The 27,419-nt window shown below is 45.2% G+C and overlaps 1 protein-coding gene, 2 long non-coding RNA genes and 1 pseudogene across 11 annotated transcripts; 1 reads left to right on the top strand and 3 right to left on the bottom strand.

Annotated features, from left to right (window-relative positions):
• Positions 1-613: 613 nt before the first annotated feature.
• Positions 614-26,000, bottom strand: LOC716974 (uncharacterized). 8 transcript variants are annotated; one of them, XM_077977769.1, is made up of 6 exons: positions 16,369-16,539; positions 4,311-4,446; positions 4,045-4,105; positions 2,668-3,359; positions 2,248-2,424; positions 614-2,071 (listed from the first exon to the last, which is right to left on the bottom strand). In XM_077977769.1, exons 1-6 carry the CDS (start codon positions 16,369-16,371, stop codon positions 1,920-1,922), a joined length of 1,221 nt encoding a protein of 406 aa, XP_077833895.1. In that variant the 5' UTR covers positions 16,372-16,539; the 3' UTR covers positions 614-1,919. The 8 variants fall into 8 exon arrangements, with proteins under 8 accessions (XP_077833895.1, XP_077833892.1, XP_077833889.1 ...); XM_077977766.1 differs by lacking the exon at positions 16,369-16,539 and adding an exon at positions 25,796-26,000 and having other exon boundaries at positions 614-3,359; positions 4,311-4,484; XM_077977763.1 differs by lacking the exon at positions 16,369-16,539 and adding an exon at positions 25,820-26,000 and having other exon boundaries at positions 614-3,359; positions 4,311-4,499.
• Positions 3,616-15,931, top strand: LOC144336709 (uncharacterized). Its single transcript, XR_013409032.1, has 2 exons — positions 3,616-4,847; positions 13,769-15,931. It is a non-coding gene; the product is annotated as an uncharacterized LOC144336709 (long non-coding RNA).
• Positions 5,295-6,883, bottom strand: LOC144336694 (uncharacterized). Its single transcript, XR_013409016.1, has 2 exons — positions 6,176-6,883; positions 5,295-5,950 (listed from the first exon to the last, which is right to left on the bottom strand). It is a non-coding gene; the product is annotated as an uncharacterized LOC144336694 (long non-coding RNA).
• On the bottom strand, positions 18,043-18,836 carry LOC144336636 (zinc finger protein 441-like; annotated as a pseudogene). The gene has a single exon (XR_013408825.1). The product of XR_013408825.1 is annotated as a zinc finger protein 441-like (transcript).
• Positions 26,001-27,419: the final 1,419 nt, after the last annotated feature.

Raw genomic sequence — 27,419 nt, 5'->3', positions numbered from 1 at the left:
GTGAAACCCCATCTCTTTTTTTTTTTTTTTTTTGAGACGGAGTCTCGCTCTGTAGCCCAGGCTGGAGTGCAGTGGCCGGATCTCAGCTCACTGCAAGCTCCGCCTCCCGGGTTCACGCCATTCTCCAGCCTCAGCCTCCCGAGTAGCTGGGACTACAGGTGCCTGCCACCTCGCCCGGCTAGTTTTTTGTATTTCTTAGTAGAGACGGGGTTTCACCGTGTTAGCCAGGATGGTCTCGATCTCCTGACCTCGTGATCCGCCCGTCTCGGCCTCCCAAAGTGCTGGGATTACCGGCTTGAGCCACCGCGCCCGGCCGTGAAACCCCATCTCTAATAAAAAATACAAAAAATCAGCCTGGCATGGTGGCGCATGCCTGTAGTCCCAGCTACTCAGGAGACTGATGCAGGAGAATCACTTGAACCCTGGAGGCAGAGGTTGCAGCAACCTGAGATCATGCCACTGCACTCCAGCCCGGGTGACAGAGTGAGATTCTTTCTGGAAAAAAAAAAAAAAAAAGAAGAAAGAAAGTAGGAAAGATTGATTAGGGTTAGATAAAAATGTAAGTACCTAAGTATGAAAAGTGAAATTTCCAAAAAAAAAAAGATGCCTGGCATTTTATCCACATGGTTATACTGACTCACAATGTCCAAGTAATAACAATTTAACAGTATAAGGTTGATCTAATACATGACACCAATGGGGTATTATAGCTTCTTAATTATTTAAAAGGAATAACATTTGTTAGTATACAGTTATTATAAACAGTTAATTGTTTATATTCCTTATCTGTATTCAAAGAATCTTGTCAGGTCTGAATGCTTTCCCATACTGTTTACATTCATAGGGTTTCTCTTGAGTGTGAGTCCTTCCATGGATTTGAAGGTGTGAGGCTGATCTGAAGGCTTTTCACATTGCTTACATTCACAGGGCTTCTCTCCCATGTGTTCTTTCATGATATCGAAGGGAACTAGAAGAAATGAAGGCTTTCCCACACTGCATACACTCATAGGGTTTCTCTCCTGTGTGAGTCCTTTCATGATATTGAAAAGAAGTGGAATAAAGGCTTTTGCACATTGATTACATTGATAGGGTTTCTCCCTACAGTGAGTTTATGATATTGAAAAGAACTGGAAGTGAAAACTTTGCCACATTGCTTGCCTTCATAGGGTTTCCTTCAAGTATGAGTCTTTTCATGTCTATGAAAGTAAATAGGCAAGCTGAATGCTTTTCTGCATTCTTCACATTCATAGGGTTTCTCTCCAGTGTGTGTTCTTGCATGTATTCAAAGGATCTTGGCAGATGTGTATGCTTTCCCACAATGCTTACATTCATAGGGCTTCTCTCCTCTGTGCATCCTTTCATGTATTTGCAAAGAAGAGAAATTATGGAACACTTTTCCACATTCCTTACATTCATAGGGTTTCTCTCCAGTGTGTCCTTTTATGAATTCAAAGATTTTTGACAGATCTGAAGCCTTTCCCACATTGCTTACATTCATAGGGTTTCTCTCCAGTGTGAGTCCTACCATGCTTTCGAAGGTGTGAGGTAGATGTGAAGGCTTTCCCACATTGCTTATACTCATAGGGGTTCTCTCCAGTATAAGTCCTTTCATGGTATCAAAAGGAAGTGAAAGAAAAAAAGGCTTTACCAAATTGCTTACATTCATAGAGCTTCTCTCCAGTGTAAGATTTTTCATGTATTTGAAATGACTTGGCAGAATAAAAGCCTTTCCCACATATCTTACATTTATAAGGTCTTTCTACAGAGTGCATTCTTATGTGTGCTTGTGTCCTTTCATGAATTTGACGGTTCTGGGCAGATCTGAAGGGTTTCCCACATTCCTTCCATTCATAGGGTTTCTCTCCATTGTGCGTCCTACCATGCATTCGAAGGTGTGGGGCAGATCTGAAGGTTTTCCCTCATTGGTTACACTCACAGGGTTTCTCTTCAGGGTGACTCCTACCATGCATTTGAAGGACTGAGGCAGCTCTGAAGGCTATCCCACATTGCTTGCATTTATATGGCTTCTCTCCAGTGTGAGTCCTTTCATGATATCGAAAGGAACTGGAACTAATGAACATTGCTTGCATTCATAGAGTTTCTCTCTAGTGTGAGTTTTTTCATGTCTTTGAAACGATTTGGAACAATAAAAGCCTTTCCCACATATCTTACATTTATAACATCTTTCTCCAGAGTGTATTCTTATGTGTGTTTGTGTCCTTTCATGACTTTGAAGGTTATTCACATATCTGAAGGCTTTCCCACATTCCTTACATTCATAGGGTTTCTCTCCAGTGTGAGTTCTACTATGCACTCGAAGGTGTGAGGCAGATCTGAAGGCTTTCCCACATTGCCTACACTCATAGGGTTTCTCTCCAGTGTGAGTCCTTTCATGATATCGAAGGGAACTGGAATGAGGGAAGGCTTTACCACATTGCGTGCATTTATAGGGTTTATCTCCACTGTGAATTTTTTCATGTCTTTGAAATGAATTTGCAGAACAAAAGCCTTTCCCACATATCTTACATTCATAAGGTCTTTCTCCAGAGTGCATTCTTATGTGTGTTTGAAAACTTGTAAGAGAGGATAATGCTTTCCCACACTGCTTACATTCATAAAATTTTTTCCTAGAGTGGATCCTTTCATGTATACGAACGTAACGGGGACACGTGAATGCTTTCCCACATTCCTTACACTGATAAGGCTTCTCTCCCGTGTGACTCCTTTCATGTCTACGATAGGATCTGGGACTATGAAATGCTTTCTCACATTCCTGATATTCATAAGGCTTTTCTCCAGTGTGAGTTCTTTTATGTATTTGAAGGGTAGCAGAATAACTGAAGGATTTACCACATTGTTTACATTCATATGGTTTCTCTCCAGTGTGAGTTCTTTCATGGATAAGATATAATCTGAGACAATGGAAGGCTTTCCCGCAAAACTTACATTTATAAGGTCCATCCCCTTTGTGTATTACCATGTGTCTTTGAATGCTTGAATAGAAAACAAAGGTTTTTCCACATTCTTTACAAACATAGGGTTTCTCTCCAGTGTGATCCCTTTCTTGTGTTCTAAAGGAGGGGCGATATTGGAAGGCTTTTTTAGGTTGTTGACACTTACATGGCTTCGGTCCATATTCCTGATACTCATATGCCTTGTGTCCAATGTCACCTCTGATGTTCATATTAAAAGATGAATTACCTATGCCAACTTCTCCACACACAAAGCTGTCACATGATTTTACTTCAGGAGAAGTTTGCTTCTCCTGGAAGTTCAGCCTGTCTTCTGGAAGCTGGGTAAAAGTTTCTCCACAATGACTGTTTTCTTTAATTTCATTGACTTTCTCTTCTATGAGACTCCTGTCAAAAGTGAGAAGCACATTACAAAGGGTTTGTTTATAAGTAATTTTATATTAGTCAACAAGTACTGCACTTGCATTTTTAACACTGTCCGTCAAAGTGTAGGCTTTCGGCCCTGGCTGAATTGTTTGAAGGTGATTGGACAACATATTCTACAAGGTGTCCCAGCCATAACTATTATTTTAAAAAATGTTTATATGGGACTTCTTAATACTCTTCCCAAGTAAACTATTTTACAAATACTAAATACTCTGTCATTTTTCTTTTGTTTCAGGGTCTTGTCCTATTGCCCACGCTGGAGTACAGTGATATCATCATAGCTTACTGCAGCCTTAACTGGCTCAAGTGAACCTCCTGCCTCAGTCTCCTGAGTAGATGGGACTACAGACCACAATGCCCAGCTCATTTTTTGCTGTTGTTGACTTGTGGTCTTCTTATGCTGCCCAGGCTGTTCTTGAACTGCTGGCCTCAAGCTATCCTCCTATCTCCACTTCTCAAAGGACTAGGACTACAGGATTGAGTCCACAGCCTAGGCCACATTTACATATATGTTTTTTGATCACATATTCTAAAAATAAATGAATTTGATCCTGGACTTAGTTCTTTGTTTTACTTATTTTTAATATATTGTCATATTCTAAGATTGTCTAGAGAGACACTGCTTTGTCTTGTAAGTACAAATTACCTGAAGTTTCTCCTGGGGTTTTGGTACTCATATTCAATGTTCTGGTCTTTCCAACTTTTTCCTAAAATAGAGACACACAAAAATAGTCCTGAGGCATTAAAAAATTGTGAAAAATTATTAGATTCTATGCCCATGATTCACTGCAGCCATGTCTCATTTATTCATCAAAGTATTTCCTGTCTATGTTCTAAATCACTCAACAGCATTGATGAGCTAGAAACACTGGTTCACTAATGCACTGAGGAAAGGAAAACTGTCATCCTTACCTATAGAGGTCAGGTTCCTGAAAGTTTCCAGCATCACTTCCCTGTAGAGATTCTTCTGAAAAATATCCAGCAAAGCCCACTCCTCCTGGGTGAAGTTCACAGCCACATCCTCAAAGGCCACTGGGTCCTGAAACATCTCACATGTGTAGAGGAGGATGGGTGAGAGTGACAGCACTGGGGGCCTAGACTCTATTCTCAAGAAGTTCTCAGGATGCTGTGGACTCCAAACATTTATTCCCTGTTTTTGCTCATCAGATCCCTTTCTCCCTGTGTATACTTACCTTCTTCCATAAAGCAACTTTTTTTTTTTTTTTTGAGACAGATTTTCACTCTTGTTGCCCAGGCTGCAGTGCAATGGCGTGATGCTGGTTCACTGCTGGGGTTCAAGCACTTCTTATTCCTCAGCCTCCTGAGTAGCTAAGATTACAGGCATGTGCCACCATACCCAGCTAAGTTTGTATTTTTACTAGAGACAGGGTTTCTCCATGTTGGTCAGGCTGCCGACCTCAGGTGATCTGCTTGCCTCAGCCTCCCAAAGTGCTGGGATTACAGGCGTGAGCCACCATGCCCCGCCAGCAATTTTTTTTTTCAAGACAGCGTCTCATTCTGTTACCCAGGCTGGAGTGTGGTGGCACCATCTTGGCTCACTACAACGTCTTACTCCTGGGTTCATGCGATTCTCATGCCTCAGCCTCCTGAGTAGTTGAGACCACAAGCATGTGCCACAACACCTGGCTAGTTCAAAAAGCAATCATGATGCTAGAACTGAACAAAGGGTAAAGCCACAGCAGAATAGGAAAATGTGTGTATTCACTGAACCCAGGGAGAAAAGTGAGCTGCCTGGCTGTCCCTAATGTCTCTTTGGACTGTGGGTCTGCAGCACCTGTCATAATAGAGTCCTGTGAATTCATATGCAGAACAAAGTTAACATTAGCAGTCCTGAGGCTGTGTATCCTTGAAAATGCCTGTTCCCAAAGTCTAATCTTTGATGATATTGTCAGATGAAGCAGATAGCTAGCAATGAGGACGAGGGGGAGACCCTGGGAAATCTCACACCCCCAGGGACCACCTGAAACAGGCATGCTAGATATAAGCAGAGAGTAGGGGAATCACCTGGGTAGAAAGAAACTTCCATTATGATGTCCAGGATTCATTCACTTTGCAGTTATCCTGTCAGAATGTAGCTAGATAGATGCTGACAGGGCAAAGGGGACATTCCTAAAAAAAACCTGGCACTGTGTGTACACAAGAGGGCAAACAAGAAACTCCTAAGAGATACCCAGGTGTAATAAGCACAGATTTACCCACTATACAACCTTCCTGAGGTGGCAGTAATGAGCAATGCAACCAATAACCTATCCATTCACGGCTGAACGGAAAAACAAAATGTGGTAAGTATATACATAAAATGGGATATTATTTATTCTTAGAAAATGACATCTTAGCCGGGCATGGTGGCTCACACCTGTAATCCCAGCACTTTGGAACGCTGAGGTGGGTGGATCGCCTGAGGGTCAGAGTTTGAGATCAGCCTGACTAGCATGGAGAAACCCCATCTCTACTAAAAATACAACATTACCCGGGTGTGGTGGCACGTGCCTGTAATCCCATCTACCCAGGAGGCTGAGGCAGGAGAATCGCTGGAACCTGGGAGACGGAGGTTGCAGTGAGTCAAGATCACGCCACTGCCCTCCAGCCTGGGTGACAGAGCCAGACTCAGTCTTTTTTTTTTTTTTTTTTTTGAGACGGAATCTCGCTCTGTCACCCAGGCTGGAGTGCAGTGGCCGGATCTCAGCTCACTGCAAGCTCTGCCTCCTGGGTTTACGCCATTCTCCTGCCTCAGCCTCTCGAGTAGCTGGGACTACGGGCGCCCGCCACCTCGCCTGGCTAGTTTTTTGTATTTTTTAGTAGAGACAGGATTTCACCGTGTTAGCCAGGATGGTCTCGATCTCCTGACCTCATGATCCGCCCGTCTCGGCCTCCCAAAGTGCTGGGATTACAGGCTTGAGCCACCGTGCCCGGCTCAGTCTTAAAAAAATAAAAAAATAACAAACCAATCTTTCCAAGTATACCTCCCCCTAAAGAATGTAATTATGGCAAACATATGACAGGATGCTCTACATTACATGTCATTAAAGAGCAAATGAAAACAGGCCAGGCGCAGTGGCTCACGCCTGTAATCCAGCCCTTTGGGAAGCTGAGGCGGGTGGATCACCTGAGGTCAAAAGTTTTGAGACCAGCCTGGCCAACATGGCAAAACCCTGTCTCTAGTAATAATACAAACAGCGGCCATGCGGGGCGGCGTACACCTGTCATCCCAGCTACTCAGGAGGCTGAGTAAGGAGAATCGCTTGAACCTGGGAGGCAAAGGCTGTAGTGAGCTGAGATTGCGACATTGTACTCCGGTCTGGACAACAAGAATGAAACTCCGTCTCCAAAGGAAAATAAAAAAAAGGAAAACAACAATGAAGCACCAGCAAATAAGCAAATACCTGGTGGAGTAGCTAAAATCCAAAACACTGACACTTCCTAATGCCAATGACAGTGAACTCTCCTTCACTATGGACGTGAATGGAAAATTCTACAGCCCATTTGGAAGACAGTCTGCAGAGCTCTGAAGAAAATAAGCGTGGTCTTACTGATTCAGTAGTCTCACTCCTACATATTGACCTAAATGAACTGAAAACTGATGTCCACACAAAAGTCCTCCCACAAACGCTTTTAGAAGCCTTACTCATAACTGCCAAAAACTAGACTCAAACAAGGTGAGTCTTTAAAAAAAAAAAAAAAGACAAGGTCTCACACTGTATCTACCAGGCTGGTCTCTAACTACCTGGCCTCAAGCAATCTTCTCACCTCAGTCTCCCACGTGCTGGGAACTCAGGGATGAGGCATCACACCAGGCTCAAGATCAGCCTTTCAACAGGTGAATAAAGAAACAAACTACGAGGCCGGGCACGGTGGCTCAAGCCTGTAATCCCAGCACTTTGGGAGGCCAAGACGGGCGGATCACGAGGTTAGGAGATCGAGACCATCCTGGCTAACACGGTGAAACCCCGTCTCTATTAAGAAATACAAAAAACTAGCCGGGCGAGGTGGCGGGCGCCTGTAGTCCCAGCTACTCGGGAGGCTGAGGCAGGAGAATGGCGTGAACCTGGGAGGCGGGGCTTGCAGTGAGCTGAGATCCGGCCACTGCACTCCAGCCTGGGTGACAGAGCGAGACTCCGTCTCAAAAAAAAAAAAAAAAAAAAAAAAGAAACAAACTACGGTAACACTGTACAATGGAATGTTACTCAGTGATGAAAGAAAATGAGTGGCCCTGGCAGGTGCAGTGGCTCCCACCTGTAATCCCAGCACTTTGGGAGGCCGAGGTGGGTGGATCACCTGAGGTCAGGAGTTCGAGACCAGCCTCAACATGGAGAAATCCCGTCTGTACTAAAAATACAAAATTAGCCAGGTGTGGTGGCACATGCCTGTAATCCCAGCTATTCGGGAGGCTGAGGCAGGAGAATTGCTTGAACCGGGGAGGCAGAGGTTGCGGTGAGCCGAGATCGTGCCATTGCACTCCAGCCTGGGCAACAAGAGCAAAACTCCATCTCAAAAAAAAAAAAAAAGAAGAAAAAAAAAATAAGAAAATGAGTGGCCGGACATGGTGGCTCACAAGTGGAATTCAGGCACTTTGGGAAGCTGAGGTGGGAGGATCACCTGAGCTGGGAGTTTTACATACTGTCTTTAACAAAACAAAAATCTTTAGATAAATAAAGAAAAATAAAAAATAAATGAGTTGTCAAGCAACAAAGATATTTAGAGACCTTCAATGCATATTTTTACATGAAGGAAGCAAGTCTGAAATGGCCACTTACAGTATCATTCCAAATATGTGATATTCTGGAAAATGCAAAACTCTAGAGGCAGGAACATCATCATTTGCTTCCAGGGATAAACAGGGATGGCAAAAGAGTGAGGAGAAGGTATGATTAGAAGGAGCACAGGGGAGTTTGAGGGCAGTGAAACGCTTCTGTATAAGACTGTGATGGTGAATACATGACACATGTAGTTGTCTTTTTTTTTTTTTTTTTTTTTTTTTTGAGACAGAGTTTTGCTCTTTTTGCCCAGGCTGGAGTGCAGTGGCATGATCTCGGCTCACCGCAACCTCTGCCTCCTGGGTTCAAGCGATTCTCCTGCCTCAGCCTCCTGAGTAGCTGGGATTACAGGCATCTGCCACCACCCCGGCTAATTTTGTATTTTTAGTAGAGACGGGGTTTCTCCATGTTGATCAGGCTAGTCTTGAACTCCCGATCTCAGGTGATCCACCTGCCTCGGCCTCCCAAAGTGCTGGGATTACAAGCGTGAGCCACCGTGCCTGGCCAGTTGTCTTAAACTACAGAACAAAAGAGTGAAGTTTAATGTAAAAGATGGACTTTAGGTAATAATAGCATTGGCTTCTTCAATTTTCATCATGTTCACATGTAATATATTCTTGCTTCAGTTGTAGGATACACTACACAAAGTCGATATGGTTTCTTTGGTTTAAAACTATTTTTTTTTTTTTTTTTTGAAACAGGGTCTTGCTATGTTGCCTAGGCTGGCCTCCAACACTGGAGTTCAAGCTATCCTCCTGCTTCGGCCTCCCTAAGTGGTAGGATTACAGGTATGAGGCACAGCACCTGGCCAGTCAAGATGTTTAAAATACAGGGAACTATGAGCCTGGAAGAAAAATGCAGGAACTCTGTGGATTATCTGCTCAATGTTTTGGGTAAACAACCACTGTTCTAAATAATAAAATCAACTAAGAAAGTGAATTAATTATCATTCTGTATAAGGTTCCATATAACTGAGTTAAAATAAAATCTGATATAAAAGATCACGTATTGGTTATCATTTGCATAAAAAACATGCAAAAATAAAACATACTGATGAGGATGCGTACCCAGGTTGTGAAAGTAGGAGGAAAAGTAAGGCAATTATCTTACCATTCCCAATACTGGCTCCATCATTATTATTTGAATGCATTGTGCAATTCTTTTATGTATTTATTGCATATGTAACAGTTTTAGTAAGTTTCTAGAATGCACACTCTATACAGAAATAAATCTCAGTGAATTTTAATTATCAGCAACTATCTGCTGAACACAATTTTTAAAAGACAGCATACCCTATTGAAACTAATTTTTTTCTTGTTTCTTTTCTTTTCTTTTTTTTGAAACAGGGTCTCATTCTGCTTCCCAGGCTAGAGTGTAGTGGTGCAATCATAGCTTACTGCATCCTCGAACTCTCAGACTCAACAGATCCTTCTACCTCAGCCTCCTGAGTAGCTGGGACTACAGGCACACATCACAATGACGAGGTAATTTTTTGTATAGGCAAAGTTTGCCATGTTGCCGACAATAGAATAATCTCTTTATTTATTTTTTTTTTTTTTTGAGATGGAGTGCAATGGAGCAATCTTGGCTCACTGCAACCTTGGCCTCCCGGGTTCAAGTGATTTTCCTGCCTCAGCCTCCTGACTAGCTGAGATTACAGGCATGCGCCACCAGGCCTGGCTAATTTTGCATTTTTAGTAGAGACAGGGTTTCTCCATGTTCATGAGGCTGATCTCGAACTCCTGACCTCAGGTGATCCGCCCACCTCCGCTTCCCAAATATTGGGATTACAGGCATGAGCCACCTTGCCCAACCACTAATTTCTATTAAAACTAATTTTCTTGAAGTCCAAAAAAGTCTCAGGAAGGATATAAAATGATTCTTATGTAAAAAGCCTACACTGAAAAACATCAATATAAAATGAAATAAATGGAAAAATATCATGTGTCCTTAAAAGGAGATTAAATAGCACTATGATGTAACCTTTCTGAAATGTGACTACAGTTATATTTTATTCCATGAAATTTACAAGGCAGTTTGTTTTTTCACTAAAATTAAGAAAAAACTACTTCTAAAAACTGAAATACAAGACAATGACTAAGAATAGCCAAGATGCTCTACAGAATATGGTTGGGGGGTGTTATGGCGTGAATATTTGCATCACTCCAAAAAAATCACACATTAATAACCTACCCCCCAATATAGTATTAGAAGTTGACATCTCTGAAAAGTCATTAGGATTAGATGACAGCATAAGAGTCGATCCTTTCTGAATAAGATTAGTGCTCTTATAAGAAGACACAGGAGAGCCGGCTTCCTCTTTTCCATCATGTGAAGAAACCACAAGAAGATGACCATCTGCAAACCAGGAAGCGGGCCCTTACCGGACACTAGATCTGCCAGCTCCCTGAACGTAGACTTCACAACCTCAAGAAATGCCAGAAATAAATGTTTATTCTTTAAGTCACCCAGTCTATGGTAATTTGATACAGCAGCCCAAGATAACTAAGATAGAGAGGCAATACACCCACCCATTAAACACCATAGCTTTGAACTCTATACTAATTAAGAGAAAATGGTATTATCAGAGAGATGGAAAGATAGGCCAATGGAAAACAGCAAATTGTGAAATCAGGGCATCTAGTTTTTTGTTTGTTTGTTTTTGTTTTTTTTATATCGGAGTTTCACTCTTATTGCCCAGGCTGGAGAGCAATGGTGTGATCTCGGCTCACTGCAACCTCCACCTCCCAGGTTCACATGATTCTCCTGTTTCAGCCAGTCGAGTAGCTGGGATTACAGCCATGCGCCACCAAACTCGGCTAATTTTGTACCTTTAGTAGTGACGGGGTTTCACCAGATTGGTCAGGCTGATCTTGAACTCCTGACCTCGGGTGGGCCTCCCGCCTCAGCCTCCCAAAGTGCTGGGATTACAGGCGTGAGCCACCGTGCCCAGTCTGGGCATCTGTTTAAGGTAATGTGAAACTACGACAAACCAGGTATTGTCAGCCAATGATACAAGTGGTGAACACTTAACAGAAAAAGCAGGGACAAATGGTTCTCTACCGGAGAATAATGAATCTGCTACCCATCATCTCCATATACAATAATTTAATTAATTCTAGAGCTGCCGGATATGGTGAGTTCTTATAATTATATGTTACCTTAGCATGCATTTTCTTTATGGATTTAACTTTCTCATAACGGAAGAAAACTTTATCCAAACTCAACAGAGTTTCTAGTTCTCCACCTCCTCCCAGTTCCTCCATGGGGTCAACTCACATATATTTCTTACATGACTGCATTCTGATGACCACCTCCCTGTGGGACAGCTAGATATAACCAATTTGAGTTGTCCCACTAACCCTTACACTCCACATGGATGGCACAGACCAGCTCTTAATCACAGTGCGACTTCATAAAACTAGTGCCTGCTTGCTCTAAATCCACCAGAAACAACTCCCCGAGAGACACCTCCTTGGTCAATTCCCTGGACCCTGAGAAAAGCTTTGGCCCACAGGTCCCTGTCTGTCCTGCTCCCCACCTGCTGGTTGAATGTGCATCCTGGATGTTCCCCCCACTCTGTGTTGCTCTGCAGGTGTGCTGCCCTCATCTCCTGGGATTGTGAGCAGTGCACTGTGATGTCATGGGCTTTGTTGAGTTGTCTCTTCTGTGTCTCACTGACCTACACAATCATTCTTGGATTTGGCCCTAGTGAAAAATGCAATGTAAAGTTAATTTGAAACACTCAAGCTGCAATGTATGAACAATTCTTTACAAGAGACAAGCCCACAGAGGGGCAGTGCTGGCTGGAACACAGTGATGTCTGACTCATGTGTCAGCACAGGTCACCCTGTCACATGAGACATCTCTCCACCCCATCCTCCTCACTGAAGCGCTCAATGACTACTTTCCACCAACACCGCACTATACCCCGCTGTGTATCCGCTTCCATATTCTGATTTGCAGGCTACTGGTCCACCCTGCTGGGGTGGGCTTTCCTTGTGTTTTGGGGTTTTGTCTCCCTTCACAGTTGACACAATCCAGAGGACAGGAGTCATCTCTCCTTTCCCTCAATAGCACCATCCAACTGGCTGACCAGCCGTGTGTCTCCAACTTATGAAAACTGGGGTTAGGAAAGAAAAGCTGAGCATCTCCAGGGCTTGGCTATCTAGATGCAGAGTATACCAGGAGTCTCCCTGCACCAGAAGGCATTCAGCTGCTCTCTTGGGAGTCCCCATTCTCCTACCTTACTCTGTCCCCTGGGAGGAGAGACCCAGGGGCTGATACGAGGCCCTCCAAGAGACAGAGCAGCTGTGGGCATATTAGGTCACCCCAATTCTGCCACCCAGGACCAAGAAAACACAGGAGAGTGCACTGAAGACACAATACCCTTTGAAGTTTCCAAAAGGGAGCCTCAACCAAAAGACAATCTGATAAAATGTGTTTCCACAACAGAGGAAAGGAGAAGCGTGCATGTTTTGACAGGAAAGTGTCTGGTGGTGACTCTTGGAACATTTCACATGAGAGGAAAGGAGAAGTGCTCAATGACTGTTTCCCACCAACACTGCATTCTGTCCCCTGTGTACCCCCAAGTATATTTTGCTTTGCAGGCTATTGCTGCACCCCGTTGGAGTGGCCTTTTCCTTGTCTTTTGGGATATTTCTCTCTTCACAGTTGAGACAATCCAGAAGACAGGATCATTTCTCCTTTTCCTCAATAGCAACATCCAACTGGCTGACAGCCATGTGTCTCCAATTAATGGAAACTGGAGTTGGGAGAGAGAAGCTGAGCACCCCAAGAATTGGTTATTTAGATGAAGAGTATACCAGGCATCTCCTCCACCATTAGTCATTCAGGGGCTCCCTCAGGAGGCCCCACTCCCCTAGGCACTGATGGCCACTAGACCCTCCAGGAGACAGGGCAGTCGTGGGGATTTTGAGTCATCCCCAGGCCGTTCTAAAACCCAAAACCTGGAAAAGATAGGAGGTTGCAGGTCTGGGCACGGTGTCTCATGCCTGTAATCCCAGCACTTTGGGAGGCCGAGGCGGGCAGATCACGAGGTCAGGAGATCGAGAACATCCTTGCTAACATGGTGAAACCCCATCTCTACTAAAAATACAAAACATTATCCAGTGTGGTGGCAGGCGCCTGTAGTCCCAGCTACTCGAGAGGCTGAGGCAGGAGAATGGCGTGAACCCGCAAAGTGGAGCTCGCAGTTAGCTGAGATAGCGCCACTGCACTCCAGCCTGGGAGACAGAGCGAGACTCCGATTCAAAAAAAAAAAAAAAAAGGATACGAGGGTGTACTGAAGACACAGCACCCTGTAGTTTCCAGAAAGGAACCTCATCCCGAAGACATCCTGATAAGGTTGGTAAGGTGTCTGTGTCTAGGAAAGACAAAAGGAGGAGGGGCAGAAAAGTTTTTTCGGGAAAATGTCTAGTGGTGATTCTCTGCTTTCCTGTCATGTGAAATGTCCGGAAACAGATTTTACTGCAAGCCCTTGAAGAGTTAGGCTGTTGTATGAGGGTGGAGGATTTGAGGCCCTGCATCCCATACATCTGGAAATGGTAGGGGGAAACCACTTGCCCTGGAAAGTGTGAAAAAATTTAAATAAGAAGCAATGAGACCAAACTGTGTGTAGTATCCTAAGGTCCTACCTAAGGACACTAAAATCAAATTTAAATACAACTCTCGAAAATTACTAATTTATAGGGAAATGAAATTTATGCTTAAGCAGGCACAATCCAACAATTAACCTGTGATTACATGACTAGAAATCTTCTACCTATATAGGCTGTGTGAACAAGTAAGTCAGGCCAGGTGTGGTGGCTCACTCCTGTAATCCCAACACTTTGGAAGGCCGAGGTAGACGGCTCACTTGAGGCCAGGAGTTTGAGACCAGCCTGGCCAACATGGCGAAACCCCGCCTTTATTAATAATAAAAAAAATTAGCCAAGTGTGGTGGTACGCACCTGTAATCCCAGCTACTTGGGAGGCTGAGGCAGAAGAATTACTTTAACCCAGGAGGCGGAGGCTGTGGTAGGCCAAGACTGTACCACTGCACTCCAGTCTGGGTGACAGATTGAGACCCTGTGTCAAAAAAAAAAAAAAAAAATCGAAAAACAAACAAAAAAAACACAAGTAATTCAAAAATTTAATCTGGTAGATCTCTAAATTATCTTGAAGCAATGTGATCATGGAGTTGAGTTACGTGATATACAGCTTTCACATAGCCAGCTAGAACTCTTCTTTCCCTGATTACAGATTCGCCTTCTTTCTTACCTATACTGTTTTGTAAAATGTTGTAAATGACTGAAGGAAAACAGCAAAGGCCCTTTCCCTCGTCATTAGTTTTTTTTTAAATTTAATATGATTTTTCATAATTGAGATGGGGGTCTCACTATGTTGCCCACGCTGGTCTTGAACTCCTGACATCAAGCCATCCACCTGCCTCGGCCTCCCAGAGTGCTGGGGTTCCGGGTGTGAGCCATCCCGCCAGGCCCCTCTTCACTACTGATCTCTAGAGTAAACTAACTTCCCTCTTTACTTCCTCACACAAAGATTTCATGCCTGTCACATTGTCTTCAGCTGGAATGTTAAATTCACTCTTTTAAATTGAAAAGTAAATAAAAACCAGCTAGAAAGAAAACAAGCTTTGGGAGAAAAAAGCAAACCATAATGAATGAGGTTGTTAGCCAGGTGCAGTGGCTCACGCCTGTAATCCCAGCAATTTTGAAGGCCAAAGAAGGAAGACTGTTAGAGGCCAGGAGCTAGAGACCAGCCTGAGCAACGTATCGAGACCCCACATCCGGAAAAAAATAAAAAATTAGCCAGGTGTGGTAGTGGGCAACTATAGTCTCAGGTACCTCGGGAGGCGGAGGTGCTTGAGCCGGGGAGGTCAAGGCTGCAGTAAGCCATGATCGCACCACTGCTCCAGCCTGGGCCACAAAACAAGACATTGTTTCAAAAATAATAATTAAACTGTTGTATCTCATACATCAGCCTTCTATGGAAAACGTAATCCTGTTGTATTTATTTGCCTTTTGCCTATATAAGTGTTAGGGAAGCAGGTGCCTAGGGGAGCCAGAATAACACCAATTTAAGTTCAGCTCCATCTTGAGACTAACAAGAAACACTCCTTGCCAGTCACAACCCATGATCATCAAATGTTTCCCATGAAGGAAACAGCCTGAAGATGCCTGCAAGTATCCTTACAGTCCCACAACAGAATGTCCCGATGTCCCAATACCCATAACAGTATGTGCTTTCAAGATAATTATAGTTCTTTTTTTGTTTGTTTTGTTTTGGGTTTTGTTTTTTTGTTTGTTTGTTTTGTTTTGTTTTTGAGACGGAGTCTCGCTCTGTCGCCCAGGCTGGAGTGCAGTGACCGGATCTCGGCTCACTGCAAGCTCCGCCTCGCGGGTTTACGCCATTCTCCTGCCTCAGCCTCCGGAGTAACTGGGACTACAGGCGCCCGCCACCTCACCCGGCTAGTTTTTTTGTATTTTTTTTAGTAGAGACGGGGTTTCACCGTGTTAGCCAGGATGGTCTTGATCTCCTGACCTCGTGAGCCGCCTGCCTTGTCCTCCCAAAGTGCTGGGGTTACAGGCGTGACCCACCGCGCCCGGCCAGACCCTATTTAATTTTAAACCTTAGCCAATCGAGTTAGCTTAGATTGTGAGGTCCAACCCTAGCCAATGAGGAAAGGACACAGAAGTCCTAGGAACTGCGTTAAGGATAAAAACCCCTGTCCTACCCCGCTCGGTGTGCTCTTGCGATCATCCGTGACTGGCGCAAGCTGCACACTTATGTACAAATAAATGTGCCTTGCTGAGGAATTTTCTGCTTAGATGCTGGTTTTCTTTGTGGCACCGGGCACTTGTTTCTAACAAACCCCATACCCGAGGCGGGATCCCCCCATATCCCTCCCGTGGCCCCCGCATAATGTGGGGAGACGCGGAGCTGAGGGCGCGGAGCTGCCCAGATTGGGCTCCGGGGCAGGGCAGCAGTTGCCGTGCAGGGACGGGGCAGGACGCCCGGGGTCCCGGCTGCCGGCCCAGCCTCACCCTGCGGCCGAGGGGACTCGTGTCCCAGACCCCGGAGTCGCGGCGTGGAGGCCCGGGTCCCGCCTCAGCCCGTTCTGGCCGATTCCAGCCCCTCTCCCAGTCGCCCGGACGCAGCCCCCTCACACACACCATTTCTCGGCTTCCAGGGTGTTCCGGCGTCCTCTGCGTGGCTCCCGCGACTAGTGTAGGTCACAGTGCAGGTTACAGAGCGACAGAAGCTCTGGTGGAGGAACCTGGTCCCTCTCGGAGCAAGAGCGCCGATTTCCTGGCCGCAGCCGGTACAGCACCAAAGGAAAGGACGAAGGGCGACTGTCCCCTCCCCCTTCCCCGGATGGACTGCTGACAGGGCCCCGCCCCAGCACCCCTGACTGGATGGGGCGCCAGGCCCCGCCTCCTCCGTCCTGAGTGACAGCAAAAGCCCTGGGTAACCGGGTCCTGCAGATCTTGTCTGACTTGTTCCGGCCACAGCGTCTCTAAGCGAGCAGCCTCTCTAAGCGAGCGCCTTCCTTGCGCCCTGGTTATCGGATATTTGCATTTCAAGGCGACTTGCTCCTCACTGTTAGAAGAGGCACTGTTAGCTTCCTCATTCAAGGAGCTGTCCCTGCTCCTTCCTTCTGCACGGGATCACAAGTGTATGCAGGAAATTTCAGACTCAGTGTTCAATGGAGAGAGACGCTTGCCTCAGAGCAGGAGGGGAGCCCAGACCAGGCAAGAGGCATGACTGCACCAGGAGAGAGAGGCAGATGTCTTTCAGGGTGCGGGAAATAGGATGAGGCATGGCCAAGGCTTCCTCACATTGCTATGGACTGCTGCAAGGTTTTCCTTGTAAGAGAGCTAACCAAGCCAGAACTTATTAAAGATTTAGAGGCTCTCAGTACTATGTATATCTATCCCTGGTGCATTGACAGTGACTGAAGACCCATTTTTCAGGACACGCTGTGTAGGACTGAACCAGGGAACATGATATAGCATGGCACTTTTATCTCACATATAACCCCCAAGGAGCAGGGTTAACTGAAATGAAAGATGGTCTCAGGGGAAGCTGTAAATGAGAAATTCTGTAATAGAAATTATGACTTAGGCAGGCCGGGTGCGGTGGCTCATGCTTGTAATCCCAGCACTTTGAGAGGCTAGGCGGCAGATCATGGGGTCAGGAGTTCAAGACCAGCCTGGCCAACATGGTGAAACCCTGTCTCTACTAAAAATACAAAAATTAGCCAGGAATGGTGGCAAGCGCCTGTAATCCCAGCTACTAGAAAGGCTGAGGCAGGAGAATTGCTTGAACCGGGAGGCAGAGGTTGCAGTGAGCCAAGATCATGCCACTGCACTCCAGCCTGGGACACAGCAAGACTCCGTCTCAAAAAAAAAAAATATATATATATATATATATATATATATATATGTTTTAGGCATCTTTTTTTGAGATGGGGTCTCACTCTGTCATCCAAGCTGGAGTGCAGTGGTGCGATCACTGCTCACTGCAGCCTCAACCTTCCAGGTTCAAGCAATCCTCCCACCTCAGCCTCCTAAGTAGGTGGGACTACAGGTGCGTGCCACCATGCCTGGCTAGTTTTTTATTTTTGGTAGAGATGGGGTCTCATTCAGTTGTTCAGGTTGATCTCAAACTGCTGAACTTAAGTGATCCTCCAGCCTCAGCCTCCCAAAGTGTTGGGATTACAGGTGTGAACCCGGCCTCTTGGGCATCTTCATTGCTCCACACCTTAAAACGATAAATTAGATATTCCATGAATACTGCCTGGAGAAATTAGCACAGCCATAACTTGTGATAAGGCAAATCAGGTGTTGAAATTTAAACATTCCTGGAAACTTCATTTAATAAACCTAATTTTGCTTATGTGTGAAAGTACTCATACATATTCATTGTTCAGACATGGATAACCATGGCAAGAAGATGAGGTGCTATGAAAAATTATGTTGGGACAACAGGTACTATCAAGGATTCTCGTTGGCAAACCAGGACACATGGTCAGATGATTTCTGAGGCAGCTTCTCTCCTGTGTATGTCCTTTCATGTCTGCGAAAAGAACTGGAAAAACTGAATGATTTCCCACACTCCTTGCATTCACATGGCTTCTCCCCAGTGTGAGTTCCTTCATGGATTCTAACAGAACCGTGCCAACTGAAGGCTTTACCACATTGTTTACATTCATATGGTTTCTCTCCAGTGTGAGTCCTTTCATGGATAAGGTATCAACTGAGACAATCCAAGCCTTTCCCACAAAACTTACATTTACAAGGTCCATCTCCGCTGTGCATTACCATATGTCTTCGAATGTTTGCAGGAGAAATGATTTTCCACATTCCTTACAATCAAAAGGTTTCTCTCTAGCGTGAGGCCTTTCATGTGCTTGAAAGCAGTGGCTATCGCTCAAGGCTTTCCCACGTTGTTTATGCTTATATGGCTTCTCTCCAAATTTCTGACACTTACATGGTTGGTGTCCAGTGTCGGCTCTGATGTGCCTGTTAAGGGATGAATGTCCCATGAAGACTTTTCCACACGTACCGCTTTCACATGATTTTACTCCAGAAACAGTTTTCTTGTTCAACATGTCTTCCGGAACCTGGGTGAAAGTTTCTCACACTGGCTACCTTCTGTACTCTCAAAGAGGCTCTCTCCCATAAAATTTCTGTGCAAAATGCCAAGCACGTAATTAAGGGTCTGTTTATAAGTGATTTAATATTTGTTAATAAGTATTACATTTGCATTTTTAATGTTTTTGGTTTTTTCGTACAAAGTGTCACTCTGTTACCCAGGCTGGAGTGCAGTGGCGTGATCATAACACACTGCAGCCTTCACCTCCTGGGCTCAAGTGATCCTCCCACCTCAGGCTCCCCAGAAAGCTGGACTACAGCTGTGTGCCACCATACCCAGCTAATTTTTTATTTTTGGTAAAGATAGAGTCTTGCTGTGTTTCCCAGGTTGATCTTGGGCTCTTCACCTCAAGTGGTCCTCTTGCCTTGGTCTCCCAAAGTGCTGGGATTACAGGCATGAGCCACCATATCCAGCTGCATTTTTAACATTATCCTGCAAAGTGTAGGCTTTCTGCCCTGTCTGAATTGTTTAAACATGAATGGATCACACATTCTACAAGATGGCCTGTCTATATCTATCATCAAAAAAAGAATATTTACATGAGGTTTCATTTTTTTTTTTTTTTTTTTTGAGATGGAGTTTTCCTCTTGTTGCCCAGGGTGGAGTGCCATGGTGGCACAATCTTGGCTAATTAAGGACTATTATACTAATAGTCCTTAGTAGGGAGGTAATATTGTCACCCCTACCTACAGAGATGAATTTCCTGAAAGTTTCCTGCATCACATCTCTGTAGAGATTCTTCTGGGAAGGATCCAGCAAAGCCCACTCCTCCTGGGTGAAGTTCACAGCCACATCCTGAATCCTGAAACATCCCACAGGTGCAGAGGAGGACGGGTGAGATTGACAGCACTGGGATCCTAGACTCTATTCCTAAGAAATTCTCATGATGCTGTGGACTCCAAACATGTATTCCCTGCCTCCGTCATCAGACCTCTTACTCTCCTGTCTACACTCACTTCCTCTCAAACAGCAATTTTGATGCCAGAGTGGAACTATGGGGTAAAGCAACAGGAAAATAGGAAAATGTAGCCTTCTGCCACGTGAGGACACAGCAAGAGGATGGAGTTCATGAGGAACGGACCCTCTGGATATGGAACCTGCCAGTGCCTTGATCTCTTTTTTTTTCTGAGATGGGGTCTCACTCTGTCACCTAGGCTGGAGTGCAGTGGCACAATCTTGGCTCACTGCAACTTCTGCCTCCTGAGTTCAAGCAGTTCTCCTGCCTCACCCTCCTGAGTAGCTGGGATTGCAGGCGCGCGCCACCATGCCCAGCTAATTTTTATATTTTTAGTAGAGACGGGGTTTCACCATGTTGGTCAGGCTGGTCTCAAACTCCTGATCTCGTGATCTGCCCATCTTGGCCTCCCAAAGTGTTGGGATTACAGGCGTGAGCCACCGCGTCCAGCACGCCTTGATCTTAGACTTCCCAGCATTCAGAACTATGGAGCTGAATTGGCCCTCCTCCCTTGAACCTGTACTGGACTTAGTGACTCACTTCCAAAGAACAGAGTATGGAAAGGGGAAAAAATAGTAACTTTAAAGTGGAGAAACCTGAAAACACTGCTTTAAGCAAGTGATCAAGGTTACTGTCACCAGCTGTATCTAGTGATGAGCCTGGACACTTCACCTTTGTGGCATTCTCCCGCAAAACACCTAACTCCAGTCTAATTATGAGACAAATTCCAAAATGAGGAACATTCTATGGATACCTGACCAGCACTCTTAAAACTGTCAAAGTGATTTTTAAAAAACAAGGAATGACTGAGAAATTGTCACAGAACAGATCAAGGAGACATGAGGACTAAATACAGTGGGGGTATACTGGATTGGGTCCTGGAAAAGAAAAAGGATATTAGTGGAAACACTGTTGAAAATCTGGAGTTTCATTAATAGTAATATATAAATGATAATTTCTTAGTTTTAATGGACCATGGTTATGTAAGATGCTCACATTAGAAGAAAATGGGTGACGGGTATATGGGAACTTTGTATGTTATCTTTACAACTTTTCTATATATCTAAAATTATTCCAAAATAACAAATGTATGGCCAGGCATGGTGGCTCACGCCTGTAATCCCAGCACTTTGGGAGCCCAAGGCGGGCAGATCACCTGAGGTCAGGAGTTCAAAACCAGGCTGGCCAACATGGCAAAACCCCGTCTCTACTAAAAATACAAAAATTAGCCGGGTGTGGTGGCGGGTGCCTGTAATCCCAGCCAGGGAGGCTGAGGCATGAGAATCACTGAACCCAGGAGGCAGAGGTTGCAGTGAGCCAAGATCGAGCCACTGCACTCAAGCCTGGACAACAGAGTGAGACTCCATCTTAAAAAAAAAGAATAGGAAAATGTATCTTTTTGGTGGATCCGGAGAGAAAGATGTGCTTCCTGGGTACCCCTAATGTCTCTGTACAGTGGGTGTGTAGCATCTTTCGTAACAGAGTCCTACTAATTCATGTGCAGACAAAAAGCTCACAATAGCAGTCCTGAGACTACATATCCTTGAAAATGTTTATTCACAAAGTTTAACCTTTGATAGTATCTGGAAAGTGGATTTGATTCTGATTCAAACAGCACAGGCGAATGCAAAAACAAACAAAAGCTGAATTTTGCAGGGGATCTCACCGACCCAACTGATTAAGAGAGTCATAACTAACTGAAACAGAAACCCATGACCAAAACCATTTGGGAAATAGTACTGGGGTAGGACAACATAAATTGTGATTGATGAAGTGCTGAAGGCTGAATGGGGACAAGGTTTAGAGGTAAAAACTCTGTGGGGGGCAGTCTTAACAAAAAGGCAATGTGATTTACGAAAATTAAGAACTTTTGTGTAGGGGAACACACTGTCAACAAGGGAAAAGAAAATGCATCAATTTGGAGAAAATAATGGTAAGTCATATATCTGGTATGGTCTTAATATTCAGCAAATATAAAGAACTTCCATAATTCAACTATAAAAAACACATCAAACACGCCAAATGGAAAGCTTTGATGAGGATGCTGGCAAACCGGCACCTATGTACACTGTCCAAAGGATTGTAAAATGGCTTAGCTATGAAAAACAGTATGGCGGTACCTCAAAAATTAAAAACAAAATTACCAAATGTTCCAGCAACCCACTTTTGGGTTGAATTATATTTTCAGTTCAAAAGAATTGAAAGTAGGATCTCAAAGAAATATTTGAAAATCATTAAAAGCTGGGTATAGTGGCTGATGCCTGTAACCCCAACACTTTTAGGAGGCTGAGGCAGGAAGATCAATTGAGCCCAGGAGTTTGAGACCAGCCTAGGCAACAGAGTGAGATCCGATCTCTATAAAAAATAAAATACATTGAAATCCGTTGTTCACAACAGCCAACAGGTAGATCAACCTAAATGCCAATCAGTGGATGAATGGATAATGAAAATTTATATATATACACAATGGGATATTATTTATTCTTATAAAATGACATTCTGTCCCATACTACAACAGGCATGAAACTTCATGATACTATGCTAACTGCAAAAGACCAGTCAGAAAAAGAAAAATGCAGTATGACTCTTCTTAGAGAAGTTACATAAAATTGTCAAACTAACTCAATGGTGCACTTAAAATGCTTGAGCTAGTAAAACTTTTAAGGTTTTTCTTATTGTAATTAACTAGAAAAACTGTTGTATCAAACAAAAAACTAATTGACTAAAATAAGGGCAACCGCATGATCTCGGCTCACTGAAACCTCCGCCTCCCAGGTTCAAGCAATTCTCCTGCCTCAGCCTCCCGAGTAGCTGGGACTATAGGCGCGCACCACCACGCTCAGCTAATTTTTGTACTTTTAGTAGAGACAGGGTTTCACTATGTTGGCCAGGCTGGTCTCGAACTCCTGACCTCATGATCCACCCGCCTCAGCCTCCCAAAGTGCTGAGATTACAGGCATGAGCCGCTGCCCCTGGCCGGGCAATAGATTTTAATGACATTTCTCCCAGACATATACAAATGGCCAACAAGCACATGAAAAGATGATCAATGTCAAGACTCAGGCATGGGTTTTACCCAATGTAGTTTTGGGTAGTTACTGAATAGTTTCCTCTCATAAAAAATATTCATAAACAAAATATAACTTTTTTCTTTTAAAATTTTTATTTATTTATTTATTTATTTTTGAGACGGAGTCTCACTCTGTCGCCCAGGCTGGAGTGCAGTGGTGCGATCTCGGCTCACTGCAAGCTCCGCCTCCCGGGTTCACGCCATTCTCCTGCCTCAGCCTCCCAAGCAGCTGGAACTACAGGTGCCCGCCACCACACCCGGCTAATTTTTTTGTATTTTTAGTAGAGACAGGGTTTCACCGTGTTAGCCAGGATGGTCTGGATCTCCTGACCTCGTGATCCGCCCACCTCGGCCTCCCAAAGTGCTGGAATTAGAGGCGTGAGCCACCGCGCCCGGCCTATTTATTTATTTCATAGAGATGAGGTCTCTCTATGTTGCTGGGCTTGTCTTAAACTCCTGGACTCAAGTGATCCTCCCACTTCGGCCTTCCAAAATGCTGGGATTACAGATGTAAGCCTGCACGCCAAGCCCTAAAGTTTTCGTTTTTTTGAGACAAGGTTTCACCCTGTCTCCCAGGCTGGAGTGCAGTGGTGCCCTCGTGGCTCACTGCGGCCTCAGATCTTCGGGGCTCAGGGGATCCTCCCGCCTTAGTCTCCTTAGTAGCTGGGACTACAGGAATGTGCCACCATGCCCAGCTATTTTGTTTGTTTGTTTTCAGTAGAGATGAGGTCTCGCTATGCTGCCCTGCCCACTCTGGTCTTGAGCTTCTTGGCTCAAGCAATCCTCCCACCTGGGCCTCCCAAAGTGCTGGGATTATAGGAGTGAGTCACTGTGCCTGCACTAAATTTTTTTAAAAAATGTTTTCCTTTCCCTGTCTCTACTAAAAATATTAAAATTAGCTGGACATGGTGGCGTATGCCTGTAATCCCATCTACTTGGGAGGCTGGGGCAGGAGAATGGCTTGAACCCAGGAGGCTGAGGTTGCAGTGAGCCAAGATCGTGCCACTGCACTCCAGCCTGGGCAACAGAGACTCTGTCTCAAAAAAAAAAAAAAAAAAAAAAAAAAAAGGTTTTCCTTCTTTTCAAAGGTGTTGATAACATTTTTAAATAGTGCCATTTATTGGTCTGTGGGAAAATGATAAAATATGGCAGCTGTTTCAAATGTAGCATGGGAAACACATAATTGATAAGGATGTCAATTGGAGAGGGGAAGTTGGTGTTTTTGAATGTGAGGAGAAAACCAGAAATTTAGGGATTTACTGTCATACCTGGGAAGAACAAGGCTGAGGAAGGGGTCTGAAAAACTCCCTCTTGATTAGACTAGAATCAGGCTCCTCAGAGCCCCCTTCCTCTTGACTAGGCTTTGGCCTTTTCCTGCAGAGCCCTGTGGTAGCAAAAACCCTTCTAAGGGAGTTGAGAGAAAATTCCTCCAAACTTGATATCCAATCAAGTCCCTTTTCCCCTACATTTGACAATCTCTTCCCTAATTCTTGACACTAACCCAACTTCCATCCTCTCCCTCACCTTGTCCATTAGCTGTAAATTCAATACTGTCATTGATGTAGCCTTCATCTCCTGAGCTCAAGCAATTCTCCTGTCTCAGCCTCCAGACTAGCTGGGACTACGGGCACGGCCATTATACCTGACTAATTATTTATTTATTTATTTATTTATTTATTTATTTATTTATTTTTTGAGACGGAGTCTCGCTCTGTTGCCAGGCTGGACTGCAGTGGCACCATCTCGGCTCACTGCAACCTTCGCCTTCCGCGTTCAAGCAACTCTCCTGCCTCAGCCTGCCGAGTAGCCGGGACTACAGGCTTGTGCCACCATACCCAACTAAATTTTGTAATTTTAGTAGAGAAGCGGTTTCACCATGCTGGCCAGGATGGTCTCGAACTCCTGACCTCGTGATCGGCCCGCCTCGGCCTCCCAAAGTGCTGGGATTACAGGCGTGAGCGACTGCGCCCGGCCATACCCGACTAATTTTTAAAATTTTTTGTACAGTCGGGATCTCGCCATGTTGTCCAGGCTGGTATCATCTTGCCTTAGGCTGGAATGTTAAATATACTCTTTTAAATTATAAAAGAAAAGACTTTTCTTCACAGCTTTACCCAGCTGTAAAGAAAAAAAGAAAAAGAAAGAAAGAAAGAAAACAAAAACAAAAACAAAAACAAAAACGCGAAGCTCTATGAGGGGCGGGGCGGACCAAACTGTAACTAATTAAATTGTTGTGCCTCACAAACTAGCCTTGTATAAAAAACGTTGTAATCCTGTTAAATTTCTTGGCCTTTTGCCTACATAAGCAAGAACTTAAACTTTTAAATTTGAAGCACTGAGCCCATTTCCGTGGATCCTGTGTTTTCCCAAATGGGCCATTCCCAGCTTCTCGCTTGAGTAAACTTTAAAAAACTGGAATCTGATCCTTTTATTTCAGGTCCACATAAGGCGACAGCATCACTGTAACTAATCAAGTATTTAATCCGGTTTGTCTCCTCATGCAACTTATAAAAGCCTTTTCTTCAGTCACAAGCCATGACCAAGTGTTTCTCACTCAGGAATCGCAGTGTGCTCCAACGAACTCTTTAACTGTTAACAGAGCCTCGGTTTAATTTTTAACAGAAGAAAGGCTGGACACATACGAGTCGGGATTCCCCGTCATAACCCTCCCGTGGTCCCCGCACAATCTTGGGAGACGCCGGGCTGCCGGCGCGGAGCTGCCCAGAGAGGGCTCTAGGGCCGGGGCCGCAGTCGCCGCGCAGGGACGCGACAGGACGCCCGGGGTCCCAGCTGCGGGCCCAACCCCACCCAGCGGCCGAGGGGACCGAGGGCCGAGCCACGCCATGGGGGACGTGGGTCCCAATCGCCAGGGTCGCCAGAGCGGAGGCCTGTTAGTTCCATCCAGCCCCTCTTCCACGTATCTGGACGCCAGGCCGGACACATTTACCATTTCCCTGATTCTGAGTGTCCCGGCGTCCTCTTTATGACTGCGGAGCAGGTCACAGCGCAGGTGACAGCGTCACAGGAGCCGTGGCGGAGGCACCTGGGGCCTCTCGGTGCACCCAGAACTGGATGCCGAGCGCAACGGACCCCAGCAGCAAAGGAGTACTGAGACTCCGAGTGCCGCCGCCTCCTTCCCCGGATTGACAGTTGGCAGGGCCCCGCCCGAGGGCCCCTGATTGGATGGGGTCCCAGGCTCCGCCCCCAGCCCTGAATGACAGGGGAAGCCCTGGGTAACGGAGCCCTGAAGAGCCCGGCTGATTGGTCCTAGCTACAGCCTTCTTAAGGCTCAGCTCACTCCCTGCGCCCTGGTCATTGGATATCTGCATTTCAGCCAAACTTGCTAGTTATTGTTAGAAGCGGCACTGTTAGCTTCCTCGATCTGTCAGAAATCTGTGCAGGGAATTCCAGACTCAGTGTTCAATGGAGTCATTCCTTTACCTCAGAGCAGGAAGGAAACCCAGGCCAGGCCAGGCAGAACTTCACCAGGAGGGAGAGGCAGCTGTCCTCTACGGCGGGAACTGGGGATAAGACTTCCTTATACTCCCCCGTCCCCCCCCGTACTTGGAACCGCCTCCTCCTCCCAGACTTCATTTTCACCAGAAGTTCTTACCTGGGGTCAGTTTAAGCTTCTAACCTAAGTAAACTACTACCTTCATAAACCCTTTCTCCAGGTGACACGTTGTAGCAGGAACAGCCGCAGATAAAACTCAGACACCGGATTAAAGAAGGAAGAGTTTTATTTTTTTTATTTTTTTATTTTTTTGAGACGGAGTCTCGCTCTGCCGCCCAGGCTGGAGTGCAATGGCCGGATCTCAGCTCACTGCAAGCTCCGCCTCCCGGGTTCACGCCATTCTCCTGCCTCAGCCTCCCAAGTAGCTGGGACTACAGGCGCCCGCCACCTCGCCCGGCTAGTTTTTTGTATTTTTTAGTAGAGACGGGGTTTCACCGTGTTAGCCAGGATGGTCTCGAGCTCCTGACCTCGTGATCCGCCCGTCTCAGCCTCCCAAAGTGCTGGGATTACAGGCTTGAGCCACCGCGCCCGGCCAGGAAGAGTTTTTTATTAGGCCAGCAGCGTCCGCAGACTCGCGTCTTAAAGAGCCCGAGCTCCCAGAAGAAGAAATTCCTAGCCCTTTTAAGGGCTTACAACTCTAAGGGGTCTATGTGAAAGGCTCATAATAGATCAAGCAAGCGTGAGGAACGTGACTGGGGGCTACATGCATCAGCTTACAGAACAGAAAGTTTTACAGTGCTTTCTCATACAATGTCTAGAATTTACAGATAACACAAGTAGTTTTGGTCAGGGGTTAATATTATTATTATTTTAACCACCAGGGCCAGGGGTGGCACCAAGGTCGTCTACCTATTTATTTTACTTCTGTTTCTTTTCAACTTTTTGCTTTCTCCTTTTTTTCCTGTCTATATTATAAACAAAGAAAGGGGAGGTAGGGGAGAAGCTGGGAGGGACAACAGGAGAAGTGGTGGTCTCATTTCCTATGTCCCCCTTTTGAGAATTTTCACTTTTTAGTGGGAGTTGTCAC

Source organism: Macaca mulatta, chromosome 19 (assembly GCF_049350105.2).
Source record: "Macaca mulatta isolate MMU2019108-1 chromosome 19, T2T-MMU8v2.0, whole genome shotgun sequence".
Taxonomy (NCBI): Eukaryota; Metazoa; Chordata; class Mammalia; order Primates; family Cercopithecidae; genus Macaca; species Macaca mulatta.
The sequence above is the reverse complement of the archived record's forward strand: the minus strand, read 5'-3'. Positions and strand labels throughout refer to the sequence as shown.

Excerpts from the sequence above, each read along its gene's own strand:
- LOC716974 (XM_077977761.1), bottom strand. Across the intron at positions 4,106-4,310 it reads CAGGAACCTGACCTCTATAG|GAAAAAGTTGGAAAGACCAG; the intron begins GTAAGGATGACA and ends TCTCTATTTTAG. Across the intron at positions 3,360-4,044 it reads AACCCCAGGAGAAACTTCAG|GAGTCTCATAGAAGAGAAAG; the intron begins GTAATTTGTACT and ends CACTTTTGACAG.